Below are 24,313 nucleotides of genomic sequence, written 5' to 3' on the forward strand. Positions count from 1 at the left end.
AGGCATGGGCACAGGGGCCCCAGCTCTGCCAACAGAGCATGAGATGCTCCCCTTTCAGCTCTCAATGCCAGAATGGACCAGGTCTGCATGATCCTCTCTGCTCAGTCAGCAGCTCAGACAGCATAGCTGCAGCATAGCTGCAATTGTGGTTCTGGCCCCTGAAAGGCGTTGCCTAATGTCAATGGAACTGCCAGATAATGTTGTAGAGATGCTCCAGTCGGCCAGGGCCCCCTTTACCAGAGCCCAATAAAAGTGGTCAGCCTGCCAAAACTTTTGCATAGCCTGAAACGTGGATCCGGTGTCATGCCCCATGTCGACCATCCTGTGCTTCCTGCAACAGTTGCTAGAGGAAGGGAAATCTGCATCCATGCTCAACGTGTATCTGGCTGCTATCTCAGCATGCCACGATAAGATTGACAATGTCTCTCCAGGAGCTCACTTCCTGGTGACCCAATTTCTGAAGGGTGTGAGACGATTGAGACCACAAGGACACAATTCCAGCCTGGGACTTAGTTCTACAAGGGCTTAGCGGAGCTCCCTTTGAGTCCAATTACTCTTTCATGGCGCCTCATTTGAAGACCTGTGTAATGCTGCTACCTGGTCCGGTCAACAGACCTTCACGAGGTTCTACCGTCTCAACGTGGCAGACTGGCTGCGGTACTACAAGCAGCTTGCCCTCAGGCGCTGTGAGGCTCTGTTTTGCTTTCCATAATGGGATTGGGCTCATCAGGTATCAGGACTTGTGACAGCTCTGGTATAGTCTTCCCATTTGGTAATGGCTGTCTTTCGATTTGAAAGGGAACGATAGGTTATTATCATAACCATGGTTTCCTGACAAAGAAAGACAGCCATTACCCTTCAGTGGTCGCTCAGCCAGACAACCTTCTTGACGAAGAAATGGCATGCAGCTGCAGTCAGGAGGATACTTTTCACAGACGCCAGGGGCAGGTCTTCCTCCTGCCAGCAGGGCCCCTATTGGGCAGCTTTGGTACATGTGTTCACTGATTGGCAGGTCAGAAGGCTCTTCCCATTCGGTAATGGCTGTCTTTATTTTTCAGGGAACCGGGGAACATTTTACATAGTTGGGGAAATGCACATTGATGCAATGATTAGGAAGACTGTTAAAAGGAGTAAATAGAAACAGAGAAAGTGATGGTAAAACAATATTATGGAGCTACACAGTAAGAATGGACAAACTAACAGTCACAATGTCAGGTGTACAAGTTTGGAACAGGTCTGTGGTAGACCATGCATCAGATATTTCGGAGATAAAAGCAGTCTTTGACAAGGCAGCAAAGGTTTCTAGAAGAATTTAATTTATTCGTGATTAAACTGTATAAGGAAAAAACAAGCTCAGGAACAAACAATAAAATGCGTCACAACAAAAGCACTCCAGAATGTTGGTCAAAAGGGGGGGGCAGCAACTCCTATAGCAGGATCAAATGTAGGGAAGTATACTTGTTTCCCCAATATAACGCTATTTCTTTGATTCTGTTTGGCATCATATTATATCACAGTACACACCCAAGCAAGCAATAGTAATTGTGTTTAAAACATCACAAGTAGCTAGAGGCAGCAGCAGTTGATATTCAACAATTTGTTCTGCCCCTTCACACTGAGACAAGGTGCTGGTCTGTTGTACTAGAAAACTGTGTTTCATCCCAGGTTCAGGTTAATTGATTATTTTTCCTATTTTTTCATGTATGTATTCATGTTCTGTGTGCTGTGTTTACACTGCAGCTGTTTTGGCTCTGAGCTGAGAGCAGACCTAAACAACCAGTCTAAACTGAACCAAACCAAAGTCTAAACTGATCAAACATTCAACTCTACTGAATTAAAAAGCTGTTTTCATTACATGATAATTTGCAATATTTTATTGTTTTCTTATTGATATTCCAAATATTGAGGTGTGCTTTTTTATCTCTTTTCTCAGCTTTTATAGATTCACACTGTATGCATATCTCTCTTGTTGTAGCATAACATTATTTCTGAACTTTAAATGTAGAAAAATGATTTGTATGTGCAGTAAATATCATGACAGAACAGACATCTTAAAGATACACTGTCATATTACAATACAGCATCAAATAATTAAAATAGATTTGTATAGTATAAGTCTATAAGTATATTAATTTTTTTCTGTCAGGTCTCCACCCTTTTGTCTTTTTTTCCAATGTCTGTATGATTGTTCATTGATTGTTTTATCTGTTTCTGTTTATATACAGACAATATGCATTTAAACTCTACATTATTCTGTTCATCAGTTTTAATTAGACTTTATTTAAAAGAAAATAGCTATTACAGTACTGAATTACTTAAGCACAATCCATTCATGCTTTCCTTTTTATAATTAAATGTTTTAAAACAATTACAGAGTTTTGTAATTGTAATCTTCCTCGTTGTTTTACAGATGGATCATTGAAAACAGTCATAGTGAAATATAAATCCATCCTGAAGAAGAGGTTTGAATGCATCTTTGAAGGTGTAGCTGAGCGAGGGAAGCGCACCCTCCTCAATAGTATTTACACAGAGCTCTACATCACAGAGGGCAACAGTGGAGAGGTCAATAATGAACACGAGGTGAGGCAGATTGAGATGGCAACCAAGAAGAAACACACACAGGAGACTCCAATCAAATGCAATGACGTTTTTAAACCCTTACCTGGCCAAGAAAAACTGTCAGAACAAATCAGAACTGTGCTGACGAAGGGGATTGCTGGCATTGGAAAAACAGTGTCTGTGCAAAAGTTCATCCTTGACTGGGCAACTGGAGAAGCTAATCAGGATATTCACTTCATAATCTTTCTGCCTTTTCGTGGCCTGAATTTGATGAGGAAAGAAAGATATAATCTGATGGAACTTCTTTGCTACTACCACCCTGAACTGAGAGATGCTGGAGATCTCGAGTGTGGTATTATTTATATTATTATTTTTATTTCTTGGCAGACGCCCTTATCCAGGGCGACTTACAACATAAGTGCAAACAAAGTGCAAAAATACAGAGAAGTACAAGGCATCAATCATTACAAATTCAACTTAGCTAAAACATAGCAATTCAAAATAATATATTTTACAAATTCCAATTTACAATTTACACAAGTACAGTAAGAGACTTCCTACATCCTGGACGGTGAAAGCTAAGTGCTGTCAAGATGTAGGGTTACACACGAGGGCTACGGTAAAGGGAGCAAGGAGGAAAACAATCAAGAACGCGAGGAGCATCTAGCAGGGATAGAGGACTAATATTACAAGTGCTGTCGGAAGAGATGCATCTTGAGTAAGCGCAGGAATGAGGTCAAGGACTCTGCTGTTTTGACTTCGGTGGGCAGGTCGTTCCACCACTTAGGGGCCAGGGATGAGAAGGAGTGGCTCTGGAGGAAGGGCAGTGTAGAGGAAGCAGAGTTAGTCTTCTGGCACTGGAGGAGCGCAGTGGTCTGGAGGGGATGTATGGAGAGACGAGTGTCTGAAGGTAGCTTGATGCAGTGTGGTCAAGGCAGCAGTAGGTGAGGGTCAAAGTCTTGAACTGAATGCGTGCCGCTATCGGGAGCCAGTGGAGGGAGCGGAGCAGTGGAGTAGCGTGTGCAAATCGTGGCAGAGAGAATACCAGATGAACCGCAGAGTTCTGGATGAGCTGGAGCGGCGGGTAGTGGATGCAGGCAGGCCGGCCAGGAGGGAGTTGCAGTAGTCCAGGCAGGAGAGGACCAGTGACTGGATGAGTAGCTGAGTTGAGTAGTCGGTGAGAAAGAGACGGATCCGGCGTATGTTGCTCAGGAAGAATCTGCAGGTGCGCGTCAGGAGCGGGCCCAAGACGGAGCCTTGGGGAACGCCTGTGAGGAGAGGTTGGGGGTGGATGAGGAGCCTCGCCATGTCACTTGGTAGGACCAGTCACTGAGGTAGGAAGAGAACCAGGTGAGAGCAGTCCCAGAGATCCCAAGGTCAGCGAGGCAGGAGAGGAGGATGGAGTGATCAACGGTGTCAAATGCTGCAGAGAGGTCAAGGAGGATGAGGACTGAGGAGAGGGAGGCTGCCCGAGCACGGCTGAGGGAGTCAGTGACAGTCAGGAGAGCCGTCTCAGTGGAGTGAGCTGTGCAGAAGCCGGATTGCAGAGGATCAAGGAGTGAGTGTTGGGACAGAAAGTCCGAGAGCTGACGGTGGACCGCCCGCTCGAGAGTCTTGGAGAGGAAGGGAAGTAGGGAGACAGGGCGGTAGTTCTGAGGAGAGGTGGCATCAAGGGTTGGTTTCTTGAGCAGTGGGATGACAGCAGCTTGTTTAAATGCAGAGGAGAAACAGCCAGAGAGGAGGGAGGAGTTGAGGAGGGAGGAGATGAAGGGGAGAAGATCAGGAGCGGTTGCTTGGAAGAGACGAGAAGGGAGAGGGTCCAGGTCGCATGTTGCGTGTCTGTGACGTAGGAGGAGAGCAGAAACTTCAGCATCTGAGAGAGGTGAAAATGAAGAAAAGCTTGGTCAGTGGGAGGTTTCGGTGTGATGGGAGATGAGGGTGGAGTATTGAAGAGGTAAATACACAGTTTTGATCATCTTTGATGGCCTGGATGAGAGCCGTCTTTCCTTGGATCTCCAGAACAATCAGATGTGTCATGATGTGACACAGTCAATGTCTGTGGATGTGTTGCTGACAAACCTCATCAGGGGAAATCTGCTTCCCTCTGCTCTCCTCTGGATAACCTCCCGGCCAGCAGCAGCAAGTCAGATCCCTGCCGAGTGCGTCCACCAGGTGACAGAGGTACGAGGGTTCAATGATGAGCAGAAAGAGGAGTACTTTAGGAAGAGGGTCAGTGATCAGAACCTGGGCAGTACCATTATCACTCACATCAAGTCATCAAGGAGCCTCCACATCATGTGCCACATACCAGTCTTCTGCTGGATCTCAGCCACTGTTCTGGAGCGAATGTTGGGGGAGGCGAGCGGTGGAGTCATCCCAACTACTCTGACTGGAATGTACACACACTTCCTGCTCCTTCTGATCAGTATCAAGAATAAGAAGTATCTTTGTGGAAATGAGGAAAGCACACAGAACCTGTTAGAGTCAGAGAAGGACAATATCCTGAAACTGTGCAAGTTGGCCTTTAAACACCTTCAAAATGGCAATCTGATTTTTTATAAAGAAGACTTAAGAGAGTGCGACATTGATGTCAGTGAAGCTTCAATACTGATGCTGATGTGTGCTTATACAGCACATCACCACAATCAACATTATCAACACATTCAGAACCATCCAGGGTAGTCATTTTAAAATCATCCAAATCGAGATTATGGGACCTAGAGAATAGCATATACTTAGTTTTGTTCACATTTAGCACAAACTTAAGATCCATACATGAATTTTGTAGGAATTTGGAATTTCGACTGCAGGTTTGCAAATGCTTGTGTAAGAGAGGGAGCAGTAGCGTACAGTACTGTGTCATCAGCATAAAATTGAAAATTACAATTTGTCACAGAGTTACAGGTTTCATTAATATACATCGTGAACAATAAAAGACCCAAAATTGAACCCTGGGGATCTTCTTTGTGAACTACATGAAATTCAGATTCAACCTCATCTGTTAAAATTGCATGAGTTAAATCGCAGTGTTTCCTAAATTGTGGGGCATGCAAGGGTTACATTTTGGTCCTTTATTGTTCACTCCATATATTAATAGTAGTTTAATGGGGCACCCACTAAGGTAGGGGGTGTGTGGGGGATTTGGCATTTGACCTTGAACTTGAGTTGAAATCTAGTGGGCATGTTCTGGGTCACCTCTGACCTGTATATTTTTAAGGGGGTGGAGTCGGGGGCACTAAAGAAATATACATTCTGAAGGGAGGGTTTTGGGGCACTTGTTGTTGAATTTGACCAGTCCTCATGGCTGGACTGGTCCTTTCTGAGGTGATGTTACCAAGGCCCCTTTAGGGATGCTGAATGTGCTGAGAGATCTCAATCTGTAGAAGTGCTAGGGGTTGTGGGTAGCCTAAGAGTAACATGCTCTTTTTCCAAACATTATGTATTAGGATCATTCAAAGATCCCAGATATCAACAGTCAAAGTGTAAAATGTTGGAATAAGTCATTTTAAAATACTTAAAATAATGAAAATAGAAATCGGGGGACTAAATAATGAATTAAATAAATAATATAAAACTGTTATGCCTCGTTTCCACTGGCATGTCCATGTCGGGCCAGACGGGGTTTGTAAGAACCTTTGAAAGTCAGGAGACCGAATTAACCTTCAAACATTTAAATGTTCGAAGACAGACGTAAACCTAGCAATTGTTGGAAGTCCATCCACTGTTGTGGACACAACAGGCAGAACGATTGTGGGATTTTTGTGGCTATTTTATTCTATTTGCTTTACATGATTGGAGACAGCGTAATAAATACACGTTTCTGTTAAGAAATATTAGGAAGCATTAATGTGTATAGACAACATTTTATTCAGACACGCATTACCATAAGATAACTTCTCCATGTGCAACAATTAAAATAAATATTTGCTATTTAGTATTATTATTATTATTATTAAGATGTGTGCTAGTAGAGTATTAGTCTTTTAATCTTGACTCCCTTAACTTATTACTCTTACTACAGATTTGTAACTGCAAATTACACTTTTTGCCGTATTATTTTTAATTTACTTTGCAGACATCCTTAACCAGGGCAAGTTATAGATGGAAGAAAATATACACTGTTGCGTAAGGTACACTTATAAATTTCAATTAAAGAAGTGAATTTATAGTATCACCTTATCACGAATCCTGGAATCAATTTCTGTAATAATTGGACGCAGACACCAATTCCAAAGATATAAATTGTCAAATTTATTCAAAAACAAAGACTAAATGTAGCACTACACTAATTATACAAAAGGGAAAAACTAATTAAAATTCAACTCTAGATCAACAAATCAAAGACAAATCACTTCCGTGACCAAATCAAAGACCATGGGATCACATATGATAACACACAAATCGTTAAACAAAAAAGGTTATAAACACATTGACTACAATACCGGTTAGTAAGATGAAGGCGAGACTCTCATTAGTATTGTTAGTCGGACATCAAAAAATTACGCAGGTTAGTATTTATGTCAGGTAACTTCTCGTTATATATATATCAGTCTCATTTATGTTTAGGTGCCGAGAAAGATCCTATCATTACTTGTTAGCACAATTTCCCTTAACTGATTATTATTCAATGATTAAGGATAGGCAGGGCCACCTATAATCTGGTGTCTATTAACTTGTGTCAATTTCAGACTAAACAGTTAAACAGGAATGAGAAGATATTTATCGGCGTTGACAGATTTTATTTCTAAAATTATCAACAAAACAGTTTAATGCAACACACATTTATATTTAAGAAAACTAAATGATATTACACATTCTAGAGTTATGAATCACAGATTAACATTTCTAATTGATTTCTCAAATGTCATGAATGATAAACTCCAAACTGTTAAACTTATCTGAATTTCGTCGCAGAGAGGCCTCTCTGGCTTCGGGCTCAGATAACAGCACACGGCACGAGGTCCGTGTGGTTTGGAACAAAGGCAGTCCAGTTCGGCTTTGTCCAAGAACTTCCACTCAGTCGATGCACCTGGAAGTTGGGGTTTCGCGAATGTAGAGTCTTTTCCAAACAAATTTTCCACTGGTTTGAAGGCTCCAAGGTTGTGCACAAAATCTTCTTTGTAAGCAGGGGTTCCACCGTAGTTACTTGAAGACGAAGTCTTTGAGGAAAGCAGGGCCCTGTTTGTTCCAAGGGTCAAGTTTCTTAAGACTCAAATAGCTATTTAAATGACTGACACTTTCGTATACAGTCGACTTAGTCAATTGTCCAGCTGTAAAACTCCACTGATCAGGTGGGCACAGGCGGTCATGCACAGTCTGTAAAGTTATTTTATTTAATAAAGTCCTTTAAAAGAATTCTTCGTACGGCTCAATCTCCTTCTCCCAGTTTAACTCTTTTGTTGCCGGCAAAGACTTAGTTGGTTTCTGGTTCCGGTTCGGGCAACAGGGCTACAGGTTGAGCTGTGGCAGCGAGTTTCTGGTTCAGGTGAGAGAGAGAGAGAAAGAGACTGTGCGCTGTTCTTTATAGTCTGTCAGATCAATAGGTGATTGGTTCTTGAGTTTTTGAGATTGGATTTCGGTTTCAGCCCCCAGTGTCCTATTGGAGGGGGGCTTGATTTATGACTGATGTCAATCCATGCCATCTTTTGGAAATGTCGGTTGGCCCGGGTTCGTAGCTCTATGTCGGGATTTCGGCTCTCGTCCACTTCAAAGAGTTTTTGTCACCTACAGGCCCCTTTCTCCAGACATCTCATAGCAGGATTCCAAACTATTTGGCCTCTTCTCGGTGCCATCCTCCCCAAAACTGTCACTTTGATGCAAACCAGTTCCAAGCTGATGATCCAAGGAACTCTGATAACTTTTGGCGGGGGGAGAGGTCTTCTTTAGATCAGTGCTTCAGCTCAGAGCTAAAATGCTCTTATCAAAATACACCCAACATAATGCTACAACACGTTTCGCGATTAATCATACAGTAACAGCAGCTACGATATAGCGGGATACAATTTAACGTGTGCACGTTTCAGTGATGGCATTTATGGACTTATGGATGCATTTATGAAAGCAGTCCTTAATGTTTTAGAGGGAAAACTAGATCTGCTGTATTTATTTATTCATTAATTTAACTTGTAAATGGTCACGCGTTAACTAAATTGTGTTCGCCTTCATACTGATTGTCTCTGTGGAGCTGTTATACAACAGACTGCACACCATTCACAGGATGACAGCCTGAAATGCCGTCCAGTTGTTCATAAAATATCATTAAAATCGGCTGCTACTGCTCCGATTATTGTCCTTCATTTTTTTTTTTAACATGTCATGGCACTGCACCGGGGTCCTGTAAAATCTGTGTTCGGCAAGTTTTTAATACACTCTGATAATAATTGTAAGCAGTAATTGTTTCTGTATGTGGACTTCACTCCATGCTGCTAATATAACTGTAATTTCTTCATGAACACACACGACACTTGAGATTCTATCTTCCGAAATAATGTAGCTGATGCATTTCTCTTCCCTGCATGAGCAGGTGGGTTGAAAGGATGTCATATGTGCAAGAGAAAAGCCTGAGCTTTGTTTTGATACAGCTTTCAGGACCGTCACAACACATAACTATTATGTTTAAGTGACTGAACTTTACATCTTTTTATGAGAGAATCCATGTAAAATTAAGTGTCCTTCAAGAAATGTCCAATATATAGCACTTACACATTGGCCTATCTGTAATAACTTTTAAAACTGAAATTTTAAAGTTAAGATGTTTCAGTATCCGAAAACACTGAAAACTCAGGCTGTGTCCCAAATCGCACACTAGCTCCCTCGTCTCATTCCCTTCCCTTGTTGGGGTGGATGTACTGTGGCTGCCATCATAAGGGGTGTCACAATACCTTAGGGCAGTGGTTTTAAATTTTTTTAACCAAGTACCACCCCTGATCAAACCAAAGCATCCAAGTACCACCTACAAGTCACCTTCTCACAGAAAATCTCAATGACTAACATCAGGGGCGGACTGGGACCAAAAAATGGCCCTGGACTTTTACCCAGGGGTGTTTGGCAATGTGCGGTCCAGGTGTGTCTACACAGGCCAACCAGCCCACATGAAAATTGACCGGCCCACCCAACTAAAAAATAGAGCACGCAGTACCGAGGTAGCTAACAGGAATGTAATAGATGTCAAAAACTATTTTTTTTTAAATAGAGAATATGAAAACCTGTCTCAAGCTTTGTTAAACTAATTCAATAAATTACAATTTAAGAATTTACATAGAAAAATAAAAAATAAATAAAATCTGTGCACACAATAAATTAAAGGGTAGTCTGGCGTATCATCTGGGGGCACTCCGCATACCACAGTTTGTGAACCTCTGGCTTAGGGAATGAGTGAAGGAGCCTAACTGAGCTATTTGTGCCTTCCAATGCTCCCTTTGATGGAGAGACCACTACGCGGAAGTGTTTTAGCGCTGAAGTCCCAGAACTCTGTGCGTTAAGGTGGAGACAAGTCAATTGGGAAAATATGGTAGCGGTGGGTGCATATAAATGTAATGTGAATATATCGAGCTAGGCAGTTGTAGATATTGTTAAATAATTTATCAAGGAAATTATAATCTATAGATAATTATAATTTTATTAGCATGTGTACAACATTCCACATCAATCGTACCTGTGGTTTCAGAGAAGAAGACGTTTGAAAATTGTCCAAAATGTGTCACTTAAAACAAACTGGCCACCAGTCCGTCTGACATATGGAGTCCATATTGCATATGGCATCACTCTACACAGCTGTGTATCACTGTGTGAGGTGTATTGTTTGTATAAACTTTTGAAAATCATGGCAGATAAATTATAATAATAATACTATTGAGGCTTCCAGGTGATTCCAGTCAAGAAATGTATGGTTTCAGACTCCTAATCATATAAATCACATAAAGGCACATTTTGACAAAATCGGTTTTCATGGTCAAGTTGTAGAGTTTCAACTCTACAGCAAAGCCCAAGCGATTTTGCACAGATCAGTATATAATATGTCACCATAAGTTACGATTTCACTGAGAGAGAAGAGCACGAAGTCGTGCCCGCCGTGTTGCATCGGTAACATGATATAAACAGGAAGTCACGCACTCGTGATCTCAGTTTGAAATGATTTTAATTTGAAAGAAATAACCCACCACAACAGATTCAGCAACGTCACTGCTGTTGTACCACTGTTCATGTTCATGTATTTATTTGAATACCTTGCATTAGTGTGTTGAGAATCACATTTAAGAATATTTTTTACTTTCACTTTCGGTTTCTCCCTCGCTTTCCTTCATTGTCTGTACAGCTGAAACAACCCTCACTACAAACACATCTCAGTTTACACTATTTGTATTTGCATGCAGAAGTGTCTCTGTGTTTAAAACAATAGTTTCCACTCTAATACTGTTGCAAGTGACTGATAGTGCCTTGTTTTTACGATTTAAATGCCCACGATGGCCGCTTCGTTTTTTCTTCTCTGTGCTCTTTGTGGTATATGCTGCTACCTGTGGTGACAGTGTGTCATTGCAGGCTTAAAATTGAACAAAATTTACTGTAAGTCAAAATCTTTTGTTCATTACTGCCATGTTTTTTTAATTAGAAACTTTTCTTTAAGAATATGTATAGAACACAGTTCAAAGATACTGTATACCAAAGCACACATCAGCCAGTTTAAGGGTTTATGAGAAATCTAGGCTGAAGTGTTTTCAGCATAATCCAAGATGGTTACCATACCGTATGACTTATACATTTTTGGAAATAGCCAAATCAAATATTAACATAAGCGTAGTATGTACTATAAGTCTCATTTCTCAACTCTTTACCGTTCCTGAGAAAACAATGTTTGAAAACTGACATTTCTTGTTTGGTCTACAATCAAGATGGCTGTCAAACCGTGTTACAAGATTTTGTGTCCTATCAACTTGGCTTCATCAACTTTGACAGATCTTTCTTCTAGTTTAATCACTGAAAATGTAAGTTCATTAGGCTATAGTCCTGAATATATCTGCTGTCATAAGTGACATATTGTAGCACAATTTGGAATTTTGCTGATAGGTTTTTCTGGGGTCAATTTCATGCTTCTATAAATATGTGTATTTTGCATATGTGCTTAGTCATTTGCTTGTGGCTGCCATGTTCTTGCACGCAGTCACTTGCCTTTTGCACATTTGATAGATTGCAGTATCTATGTAATTCATGCACAGTTTCAGGGCACTGGGCTTTATCATTCCGGAGTAGTAGCCATTTTCATATTCGCATGCGGATTCATGTTAAATCCAACATTACGGCTAAACCGTGTACCCCACAAACTTCATTCTCTGGTTTTCTCTTCAAGGCAGAGGCATACACACATGTGCAGAGTTTCATGTGTGTACTGCATTCCAGTGTCCAGGAAGTGTGTGACTTGTCTGATGCGGCACGTACGTTTTTTTTCATTGGCCCACAGCACCCATGTTTTTTACTGGGGCAACTCGCCATTAACAACCTTGGTAGTACTCTGTAGTACTGTCATGCATACCAATTTGTGGCACAGTGGGAATAAGTGTCTTGGAGTAGAAGGCATCAAAGCTTGAATCAGAAAACGCAGCCTGGCGGACAAAGCGTGAGACCGAGCAACTTCTGATGAACAAGCGTAACAGTAGGGCATAAGGTATGCATGTGTATGAAGTGGCATATGCATGTGTCCGTTGGCGTTCGATGCTGGAAAATAAATTGTATTGATTATTTGACTTGTCACAATGATATGTATTCCATTGCTTTTCAATTTCTTATATATTCAAGATTTTCTGTAGTTAAGACCATTTACACAGACTTTTCATTCTTTCATTTGTGTTGATTATTCTGATGATTGAGTTATCTGAAAAAAAATAGTTTGCAAAACCTGCTTTATTAAAATGCTTTATTGCAACATTCTTCTTGTTTTTCAATATAAAGTGTCAGTGTGTGTTAAGCAATTTTTTTTTTTTTTGCTTTTAGTGTTTCTTTAACAAATAGGTTTGTTGTGAGTGTTAACCAATCAAAAAGCTTTTAAAACATTTTTTGTAATGCTTTTAAGGGAGTGAAGAGGGATGTTTTGAACATGTACCTGCTTCTGAGACCGATTAAAAGTTAATCAAGCAATTTTTTACTATTGTAAACTTTTAATTGGGCACATTGATTAGTATTGTAGACAGTTCTATGAAAGAGATGTTGACAAGGGGGAGGCAGAAGTTTATCAAGAGAATGTAAATGTGAGGGGGTGAAGGTACAGATTTAAGATGTTTCTAGTTTATTTCAGCTGGCCAACCTAAATGTCAGAATCTCTTTTCAACCCAAATTACAGAACTGACACAGAAGAAAACTGCTAAGATTAAGAAATACATGGAAGTAATAGTCCGAAATTTATTCTACACGGCAAACCCGACTGGCCGATTTCTCAGCAAAGGAGAAAGATCACACCTGCACCATGTTAGATATGCGCGTTTACAATCAATGCAAAGTAAGCAATGTACATTTATTATTGTTGTGATTAAATATTACTGGTCATTATAAGGACAATAATAATAATAATAATAAGTACATTTGAAGATGCTTTTATATTTATTCAACACAACACAGCTTGTTTTGTTTATGTAGTTTTGTGGGGTTTCTAGACAGGTGCTCCTTGCAAAACGGATATCTCTTGAACAGTTATTTGTAAACGTGTTTTTTATTTTGAAAAGAATTCTAGGCAGTACATTTTTATCAAGGATTTTTTGTATTGAATTAATTGAATTACTTGATGAATCATGACAGCCCTAATGACAACAGATGCCTCCAAGCAAGGTTGATGAGCGGTTTTCAATGGACATGGAGCCTGGGTCAGATGGGCAGTGCCTGCACGTGCACTCCACATCAACGCTCTGGAGCTACAGGCTTTGCTCCTTGCACTTCATCACTTCCTGCCAGTCCTATGGGACAGACATGTGTTGGTTTGGATGGACAACACGGTGGTGGTTGCCTATATCAACAGGCAAGGAGGCCTCTGGTTGCACACACTATAACGTCTACCATGCCATCTGCTTCTGTGGGCGCAGCTATGTCTCTGCTCCATCAGAGCAGTTCACCTCCCTGGCCTATCCAACATGGCGGTGGACCTCCTCTGAGCCCCCTGGGTCTCATTTTCTGGCAGTGCAGCTCTTCACTCCCTGCATGGCGCCTTGATGTAGTCCTGGAAGCATTTTCCCAAGCCCCATTTGAACCACTGCAATCATCTAACCTCATCCTAGTGTCACTGAAGACCTTGTTTCTGCTGACAATCACGTCTGCTAAACGTGTTTGTACACCCTTTGTGTGTCCGTTTTGCAGGGGATGCTCCGACCTAACCCTGCGTTCCTCCCAAAAGTGCTCCATTCCATGTAAAAAGACCTATTGAGTTCATGCTCAAAAAACTTATCCACAAAAATGTATTTCCTGGAGTTCAGCCGCCATTTTTAAAAAGCCAGCAGAGACGCAACCAGTGACGAGAGTTTTGATAAAAAATTAGCAAAATCAGCAGCAAACAGTGGTCTGTCGATGACAGAGACACTTGTAATGGGTTGTGGGGCCCGTCACAAGAAAGGGCTGTATGTAGGCGGGGTCTGGTCTTGAAACACACAGTAGGGAGGCAGGCAGAGGGTAAAAACAGGCTTGCTGATGTTTTATTGCTTCCCTAAATGGCAGGCACAGTGTCAAAAAGCAAAACCAAACCTAGCTCTGTCCGAGCACTAACTAAATGTAAACAATCCCTAACTACAAAACAAACAATAACAATAACAGTAAATACCCGGGTCGGTAGAGCCGAACACTGGGCAGACAGAAGCATAAAGGCAGGTTCGTAGTCACAGTCCGTAATCAAAGTTTGTTACTGGTGGGAGGTTGTCAGACAGTCCGGGGTTCAAGAGGGAGAATAGTCCAGGTCCAGAAAAAGGGTCATAAGCCAGTGAACTGTCAACTGTGAACTTTACCCTTCTTTCCCTTACCCTCTTCCCTTCTTTCTCTTGCTCTTCCATGCTCTCGCTCTTGCCTCTCTCCGTTGTCTTCTCACCCTCCTGTGCACCTTGCTACCCCAGCCAAGCATGCACAGGTTCGCTTCCCGCTTCCCGCTCCTTTTATAGGGGAAGTGGTGGGCGGGGCTATGGCTCACACTGTCACACACTTTAGTAACAATATGGTCTCACCAGGTCCACTAACTAGTTAGGAGTCGGCATATGGCAGCAATGAGAGACGACTGAGCTCACCTTCCGTGAAAGGAAAGACGTGTTACAGCAATTTTATGATGATGATTATTAAATGTAATTTAATGTAAACATTTTAAACTTGCCAATTAATGACAGATGTCAAACGCCAGCATGTGCTCCTTCAGGGTTTCGGGATGTGTTGTCATAACTTCCTGGAAAGCAGAAAAACTATAAAATCACTGCAGTTGTCTTCCTCGCATAGGACTGCAACTATCAACAATGTATGTCTTCGAATATTCTATTGAACCTGACTATTTGAATAACCATTGGAGATTCTCTCAACACTGTCTCCATATTTGAGTAGTCTGCCCTGCAGTTCCTACACTAAAGCTGTCCTCACTATGTCTACAAAGCCCATGACGTGGGGTGCAGACTGAAAATAGTGTGAAGGGTGAACTGGTCTGCAGTGCAAGGAGGCGTCCATTGTGAGAGCCCATGAAAACTTCTAATCTATGTAGACATGACACTATTTCTGTCATCTACTTACTAGTGCTGGATTTCAGTAGAGGAGGATGGGAGAAACATGGGATTTATACAGAGAAATCAAAATGTAATGTGTGTAGTGTGTGCAGTCAGACTCCCGCTTGGACTGAAACTGGCATCCCGGGACACCGCTGAATGTCTCATCCACACAGTCCCACTCAGAGCAACAGATCCACTGTGCCAGAAAACTGGTCATCTGCCATGGGGGGTTGAATGTCCTATCAGGCCTAGAGAGGATGTCATGACTGTAACAGACTTGTTTCTATACTATGAGCCCTGTCACACGTGCGTGTGCAGTAAAAACTTTTCTTTATCAAAAACACACCAGATTTGCTCAACATGTGAGTCTGAGTTTCTTTTATATGGATAGAAAAAAAACTGTTTTAATTGTCTGTGTATTTAGTTAAATGATAATGTAGTCCTAGCTAACCTGTTGTTCAGGGTTTGTGTTTTTAGCAATAACAGAAGTGCAAGTGATCCTGTCTGTCTGTGTTGGTATGAGAGTTTCAACACTGCCAAATGTTGTGCTTTAAGTGAAGCAGAAATTGTAGTAGAAATGGCAGTAGAAATGGTCAGGCTGGTTTACAGCAGCAGTCCATCACATTGTCATCATGGTGGGCTTTCTGTATTATTGAGGCACTGCATTGTTATCCTCTAATTTGACCCGATTGTCCAGCTGTGTAGACAGAGGTTAAATGACGGCCTGTGTCCATGTGTGTTCACAGGGTCCCACTGGAGAGAGCAGAGTCACCGGTGCCCAGCTGTGTGTCCATGAGGAGTGAGGACTCAATGGATCACTTCACTTCAGTAAGGATGCCTTCCCCCCTGACCCAAGGTGAGGTTACAGTTTATATTGTACATCCATATCTACCAGTACTGAGCAATGGGAGAGTGTTCTGGGCGCCCCGTGGTGCACTGTTGCTCATTGTTTAGACATGAACATATCAGTGGGTACTGTGTATGTGGCTTCAGGATCTGTGTAAAAGACTCAGAATAACAGTGTTGTCACTGATGATCCTGTGGCACTTTCTGAAAGGGTGGCCATCATGATGTTCTGACCATATCCCCTTTGAAGATTTGAAGAAAAATCACAATTACCAAAACAAAATGTCAGGTAACAAGTTCTCTGACAATCTGGACGTCTTGTCTAACAGAACACATACAGGCTTGTCTAAAATAATGGTTGTTAAGTCCTTAGTATACCACAATAAAACGAGTCATGTTTTATTTTTAAGTACACATGTAAATCCACTCATTTGCCATTTAAGCCTGTCCAGATCCTGGACAAAGTTGAATAGCAAAGCCCATGTTCTTTAAAAGCAAAATCCTCCTATTCATCCTGCACTGCAGGTAATCGCAGAATATTGCCACATGTATTTTCAGTTGGAAAAAGGTTGTTGCTGTAAATAAATTCAATAGATGGCTTAGTGTCCCATCCTAGAGCTGGAGGATAATCTGTTCCTGTGGCAAAAGTCAGGATTTCTTCTAGTGAATCTCCAGTTTCCCCTTCTGCAATAAAACAATAACATTTGTAAGATATTAAGTGACTGTGATTCAAAACATTATTCCAAAAGATTAACATTGACAGACTGGAGAGACCATTTACCTTGATTACAGAGAATATCAGTGCAATATTGTCTGTAAACATTATATATATATATATATATATATATATATATATATTGCTGACACTTTCTAATAATGGGCACAAACCCTAATGAATTCCTTCTGGAGCATCCCTGTAAACCTATCCCCTAATCCTGACCTGAACCACAACTCTATACAATTCATTAGGAACCTCTCCATTGTTAGAAAGTACAACCCAATATTTAATGTAATTAGTTTGTTATGATACAGTTATAATACAATAATCTATATCATCCCAAAATATCCTGATACAGCAAACGAGCCATCTCTATCTGTTTCTTCTCTTTAGAAGCATACACTTAGTATTTTAAATATCCGGTCAAAGTCTAGCCAGCAACCAGGTTTGCTTTGACAGCTTTATTGTGAAGTCCCATCATAATTAAAACCTGCATGTAAGATACACAGGTATATTAGTAACAAATACAATTTCAATTTCAATTATATTGTAAGACACTGACAATGTACATATAGATTCATAGTATATGATCTTTCTGTGACTGAGCCCTACTGATCCTGAATTGGTTTAGAAATATGACTGGATTGAGAACGTATTGATATAATCCTTTATAGTGTATATAATACTCGCTGAGCAGACTGCCTTATTTTGGAACAAAATGCCTGACAAAGATCTTTTCCAACTCACAAACCATATTAAATCTACTTCATGGATGCACTTTGGATATGAGAAATTAAACGGCATAGTGTCTGAAGATGGAGTTCCTTTCTGTAAACGCTGCAGAACACTGCTGTGTGCTTGTGCTGGAAACATGTTACATTTTTTTACACACCTCAGACACCAGCACCCTGTTGATATTCCATGCTTTACTCGACCCACTATGCACGGATTCATTATAATGATTCATTTCATTTTAAAATAAAAATGTAAAAATCATTACAATATCCAATGTTACACCTTGCACAGACATATGACAACTGTTTAAAGAGATGTTCAGATATATATTACGTATGTAAAAGTAAAAACTAGTTTATTAAAATCCACAATGTGATTCAAATATCAAATAAAGCACATTTTCCTTATCTGCAGCCCCTCCACTTGAATACCGTTTAGAGTCACTATTTAAAAAATAAAGAGAACATGTTAAAAAGAAACAAAATATAATTATAATAATACAAATGTATGAAAATGTATTAAATGACAAGGCCTGCAGCACAGCATTCTTTTGAGCATACGTGCCTTTCTCAAATCAGTGACATCCCTTTCTTTCAAATCATTATTATACAGTTCATTATTTATTTTGAGCCGGAGCTCAACTTGTGTCTTTGAGCACTTTTAATAATTTTCCTGTAACTACGTCTGTGCTTCTGACTGCCCTCCTCCTTGGCTCACAGCGGGGATGGGACCCTGTTATATTCTGCACTTGTTTCAGCTCATTTGCACTTACTGTGTTTTCTGTTTGTAACACTTTAAAAAACACTTTGTGAAATCTGTTGCCCTGGGTAAGGGTATCTGCTAATAAATAAATAGATAGATAGATATATAAAGATAAATAATAGTAAATAAAGTACACTAGTACTCTATGACATTATTTTTTTATTTGAAAGTACATGCCCTTGCTGTGAGGATATCATTTTCTTTCCCGTTGCCCCTTGTAGTCGCCTCACAGACCACAGGGTGGGAACTGCTGGTCCACACCCTCAGAACCAGCTTCTATAGAAAGTCATAGCACTTGGATATTTTTCTGTATTCTGTATTAAATTATATACTAAAATAACTTTATGGTTATGTGTTATGAAGTGGAAACAAAATACAAATCATCATGCAGTGAAATGCAGAACTGTCATCATTAATAATTCCATGCAGACAGTGAAGTTGCATGGGAATAATACAGTTCTATTACTGACAAATGACTGACTGACCTGATCTCTTCAATTCACTCAGCGCATTTACACAACGGTGGCTGGAGAGCAGTGATGTGGAAACGACGGCTCACAGCAACGCCAGGCCTGGACACGTGACCTGTGATCTGTGCACTGAGAGGAAGAGCAGAGCTGTGAAATCCTGTCTGACCTGCGCTGCCTCCTACTGTGAGACACGTGTGCGGCAGCACTACACAGTGCCAGCCCTGCAGACACACAGACTGGAGGACACGACTGCAGACCTGGAGCGCAGACTGTGCCAGCAGCACCGCAGAGCTCTGGAGGTGTTCTGTCACACTGACCAGAGCTGGATCTGTCTCCTGTGTGCAGTGCAGGAGCACAGGAGCCATAATATTGATGTGGATCAGGTAGGCAGCTCCAGTCACTCACCTGCAATAGGACATCAAAACTCCTCTATATATGTAGTGTTTCTGTGTGACTGACATTGTAATTCTGCTGGTTTGGAGCTTCTCTCTGACTGCCATTGCAGGGTTTATTAAGGTGAGACTTTTTGTTCAGCTGGTTGAACTCACTTCTTCAGTTGACAAATTAAGATTTTTTTTTCACCAAATGCAAACTTGATACCAAGTGCTGTGTTCTTAGTTTGAGATCAAGCATTATTCTTCTATTGGTTTGTTTTGTTAGTTAGATCATGAAAAAATATATAAATCAATCATACATTTTCTACAAATACGCAGTTTATAAACACATACAGTTATCCCTCAAGATACGGGAGAGATGCATTCCTGGGAAACATTGCGTAGCATTAATAGCACAACTTGTGGAGCAGGGCTCTAGACTAACTTTTTTCACTGGTGGCGCTGGTGCTGCTAACATTTTCAGTTGGTGGCACCAGCACATGATTTGTCGCACCAAGGGCAGGACCAGGGCAGGACCAAGGCAGGGGGGGCGGGCCACAGCAAAATATATTTGCAGCTAAATTATGACGCTTTAAGGAACGGTCTCGCTTCACTGTCAAGCAGCTGAATAAGCAGCACACCTGGCAAACTCTGCGTCGGCATCTCGTCAGCACCAATCTCACCCCCCACCCCCCCTTCAGCACTTTGTCAATGCTGTGCCACCCCCAGAATAACTACTGGACCCCTTCCACCCCATTTCAAATGTTCTGGCAAGCAGGTAATTTGTTACAGAACAGCAGCATCATTATTTCAAGGAATTACACATTATAATAAATGAATACGAATCACAACCTTCAGCATGTCCACATACCGGCAGAAAGTATTGAGAAAAATTCCATGCTTGAAGGAATTCCACATGCTGAAGTGCCCAACCCAAATTACATTTTGAAAATTCTTTGTAATGGACAGTTTTGTTTTGTTAGGGTTAGACAAATACTTCATTTCAGAGCCTCTGTGTATTTGTTTTTGTTGTTTTAGTTCGTGCTTTTTGTTTTGCTTTGTGCTCAATTAAAATCGGCCCCTGTGAAGGAATCAGTGTCTCTCTCTTGCTTGTGGTTGTTCTGCTGGTATGTTCATTGCTGTGTGAGTCTGAAAAAGCTTATTCTATCAATCTGTCTTTCTAGTAATTTAATTGTCAATCAATTCATAAATCAGTAAATATTTGTTAAAAAAGAGTGATCATTTAAATACATATAAGCACAGTTATTATATTTTACACTTAAATGTTTGTAGACTAAATACTAAATGTCTGAAATATTAATAATAATACGAGGAGAAAAGTTAAGCACCTGAACAAACTCTCTCACTGATTCTGAGAAATTACTAGACTGACTTTATTCTTTCAATCATGACAACGTGAGACACATTTGAGCGTCCACACTTGCAGGATCAAATCCTAGCGATGCATTTGATCCGGATCTTTACCATCTCCCTGAGAGGTACATTTGATCCGATTGATGAGCGTTTACACTGCCATTTCTGAGCAGAATCAAATGCTACCGTTGCATTGATCCAGATCAAAAATGGCAGTGTAAACGCACCTAATATCAAGGCTCTTTAATGCGAATTCAGGCAGAAACTGGAGGCGAAGATGTTACTTCACAAAGGCAGTCCATGGGTGGACTGGCTGGGCAAGCGCTCCAGGTGTCTCCCCAGAAACCCAATCTACACATGACTGCGTTTGTGGTCTGCCCTGCTTGGGCAAAGAAAGACCGAACGTATGGTGACGCTTCACTTTCTTGATTGCTCTTGGATGCTTTAAAACTATTTAATGTTTCAGAGTTACACATTTATGAGAAGACAATGAGAGAAACACTTTGTAATTTTGAATTAATTTTAAATCAATTAAATTTAAATTAAATTAGAAGAAGGTTGTCCCAGTTAACATATTTCTAGTTTAATTTTAGATTTATTTCAAGAATTTAATAAAATATTATCTTGTATGCTTTGTACTTCTCTGTATTTTTGCACTTATGTTGTAAATCGCCCTGGATAAGGGCGTCTGCCAAGAAATAAAAAAAATAATAATAAATCTTACACTCCCTGCCTAACAGTTCCCATGATCACCACCAGAGGTCGCCCCTGCCATTTCCCAGTCTCTCCTCATTATTGAATGATCAGTCCCTGTCTCTCAGTTCTCACTGCACCTGTTCCTCATTCCCCACTCATTAACCCCTTGTTATTTATAGTCCTTTGTTTCCAACCATCAATGCAAAGTCATTGTTTGCTTTAGTGCTACATTTCTGAGCATGCTATTTCTTGTTAGCTTCCTCATGTATCGGACCTCTGCCTTCCCTGTTTCGAGCTACGCTCCTTGATTCTCCTGTCTTAGTCTGTTTGCCTGATCCTAGACCATATGCCTGTCTTCCTGACGACGCCTTTGGATTGCCCACACACCTGTTTGCCAACTCTTGACCTTCTGCCCCACTTCGGTTTTCACCTTTTCACTTGGGTCCTATCCTCCCCAAGTGTGTTTTACCATGACAGATGTGACACCTTACTCTAAAGCAGGGGTTCTCAAACTCTTACAAGTGATGACACCATTTTCAAATATGAAAACTGTTGCGACGCCAACACTATATGTATTAGCTATCTGCCGGCAAAGTCCTGTCCAGGGGGGAGGGTGTTGGAGGTGCGGCCATTTGCTTTATAAGTACATTTCGGCCATTCTCTCGCAACCCCATTTGCATGTCAGGTGACCCCAAGTTTGAGAATCGCTGCTCTAAAGTGATTCTTTTTTTATAAATCATGGGATTTGAGATGGTATAAAGACCAACCCCCACCCAGGCTGTCGGTTTATCAGATTATCAGAAATTAGCATAAACTATGCTCACTTAAGTTTATCAGTGATATAATCTATAAAGATACTATTGCAGTTTATTTAATGCATGAGTATAATGAGATTATGAATATGAACTGTGTAAATTTACTTAACTACCACTGTTGTACTGTTTTGCTGTTAGCCCTCTTGAATCATTAATAGTAGACCCTGTCTCTGCTGTCTCTGTCCAGGCTGTGAGGAAAGCTGTGACTGTGCTGTCAGATCATCCTGAGGATTTCCACCCAGCAGGATTCCTGAACACAGAGATGCCCAGAACAGGTGAGCGTCTCAGAGATCCTCCAGCTTTGTTCCTGTAGTGAACTGAACTAACTGATTCAGGTCATGCAGGTGTGTGGTCTGGTTCAGTAGACTTAATATATATAATTCCATCTTCATCTATTTATTTTTTTACTTATAGTTTTTGTTTTCTTTAAACCAATATGTTGATTGATACCCAAAGCTTTCTGAACAAGTTCGGAGTTTCAGTCAGTTTCACTAGTTGTGTTAATTGAGCAGCTAATAACCAGCTAACAACATAGTTTAATGATTGAAATACCACAAATGGTTAAAGTGTCATGTACAAAATCAGGGGACATTCTGCTGACGAGTACCATTCCAGATTGATCACTTTTGTCCCAGGGCTTGTGGAAAAGGACATTTCACTAAAATACGATGGTGCTCCAGAAATTGCTGAAAAATATGCAAGGTGAAAGTGGTACATTTAGAATCCACCAAATGTAATAAAGTTGAGTAATGAATGAATGCATACCAAGCACAGACATCACGATAAAGAACTATGTTTAAACTTTCAGTGAAGTTACTGAAAGACTGACTGATTACTAGAATCCAACTCATGTAAAATGAGTTAGGTTAATGCTACTTAGCCATTATACCAACAACAAACTTTCCTTTTAGGGCTAATTTTTGGGATTTCTCAGATTATAAGCAAATATATACGGTACTCCAACTTTTTTTAAATGTTCAAAGCTATAATTATAATTATAATTGTAATTATAAATTATTCAATATAAAGTTTAACCCAGTGTCACCAACACAGAATTTTATCTTTATGTATGCACAGACAAATTGGATTATGCCGGTATTACTTGCCTATCTATTATATTGTATATTGTCTCAACAATACAGACAGATTTTCTGTTAATGTGGACTATATTATCAAAGTATTTTTAGCTATTTGGTGTCACAGAATAAAGAATAAAGACTCCTGTTGAAATTTGGGTTCAGAGTTATTCAAAGCACTTTATTATTCCAGCAATTGCAGGGAGAGAAATCAGAAGGCAGTCTGACAGAGTTTCCCCTGACAGGTCAAGATCTCTCTGCACACAGGCAGGACTGAGCAGTTTATACAGATAGTCACTCACATAAACACGATTCATAGACATTCCTTTATCGTTGCAAAAACAATGGAAACTTACAGCTGCAGGCTGAAGGACATGCTTACTGGCACTGTGCAATTAGGCAGATATATGTCACAGATGTAGTTGTCTATGCCACCTAGCTTTAAGAGGGCTAGGACCTCTATGGTAGGCTTTACTGCACTACACTCCTTTTGCCCCGTGAACAGGTGTTTCTTTGGTCACTGGTTCTGGCACAGGGCACAGACAGGGAACTCCATTTACAAAGATTTATTAATACTAATACACAGACAATAAAACTGTCCCAGGTGGATTCTGATGGGATCTCGACAGCAGTATAACAAGTTCTGGATGTACAAGTTTTAAAATACACTTAACTCAAACCCAGTATAGAACTTCCATAAACACCCCTCACCCCCGACCCGCCCCTCACAAACTAGCAAAACTAGAAAAATCCAAAACAAAAAAAAGAAAGTTCAAAACCAATATCCCATGAATTCAAATAAAAAAATAAGAGGGAAGAGGAGGGGATGCCAATTAGATAGTCACTCCTTCAACTTGCAGTGTCCATACTTCAAAGTTAAAATCCAGGAGGAAAAGGAGTTCCTTTTCTTTGAGAAAAAAACTTCCAATTGCTCAGTCCACTATAAAAAAAAAGATGAAAAGCTCTATTGATAAAAAGATAAAACTTCATAAAATACTTCCGTTATAATCCTGCTGGTAGACAAAGAGGAAGGCTGTGCAGCCCTGGCCTCAGCTCTCTGTTCAAACCCCTCAACTCTGAGAGAGCTGGATCTGAGCTCCAATCGCCCAGGGGACTCAGGAGTGACGCTGCTCTCTGCCGGACTGAGGGATCCCAACTGTAAACTAGAGAAACTGCTGTAA

At 40.6% G+C, this 24,313-nt stretch overlaps 1 protein-coding gene across 1 annotated transcript; it reads left to right on the plus strand.

Annotated features, from left to right (window-relative positions):
* The first annotated feature begins 310 nt into the window (after nt 1-310).
* LOC136714079 (NLR family CARD domain-containing protein 3-like) lies at nt 311-24,313 on the plus strand. Its single transcript, XM_066691391.1, has 6 exons — nt 311-466; nt 614-686; nt 2,411-2,906; nt 4,512-5,177; nt 16,013-16,122; nt 24,153-24,313. Exons 1-6 carry the CDS (start codon nt 311-313, stop codon nt 24,311-24,313), a joined length of 1,662 nt encoding a protein of 553 aa, XP_066547488.1.

Source organism: Amia ocellicauda, chromosome 18, assembly GCF_036373705.1.
Source record: "Amia ocellicauda isolate fAmiCal2 chromosome 18, fAmiCal2.hap1, whole genome shotgun sequence".
Classification (NCBI taxonomy): Eukaryota; Metazoa; Chordata; class Actinopteri; order Amiiformes; family Amiidae; genus Amia; species Amia ocellicauda.

What these genes read in the sequence shown, in the direction of transcription:
- LOC136714079 (XM_066691391.1), top strand. Translation starts at nt 311, where the DNA reads ATGTCGACCATCCTGTGCTTCCTGCAACAGTTGCTAGAGGAAGGGAAA. An exon ending in GCAGCTTGCCCTCAGGCGCT is followed by an intron (nt 687 to 2,410) that starts GTGAGGCTCTGT and finishes GTTGTTTTACAG; the next exon opens with ATGGATCATTGAAAACAGTC. An exon ending in GCTTCAATACTGATGCTGAT is followed by an intron (nt 5,178 to 16,012) that starts GTGTGCTTATAC and finishes GTGTGTTCACAG; the next exon opens with GGTCCCACTGGAGAGAGCAG.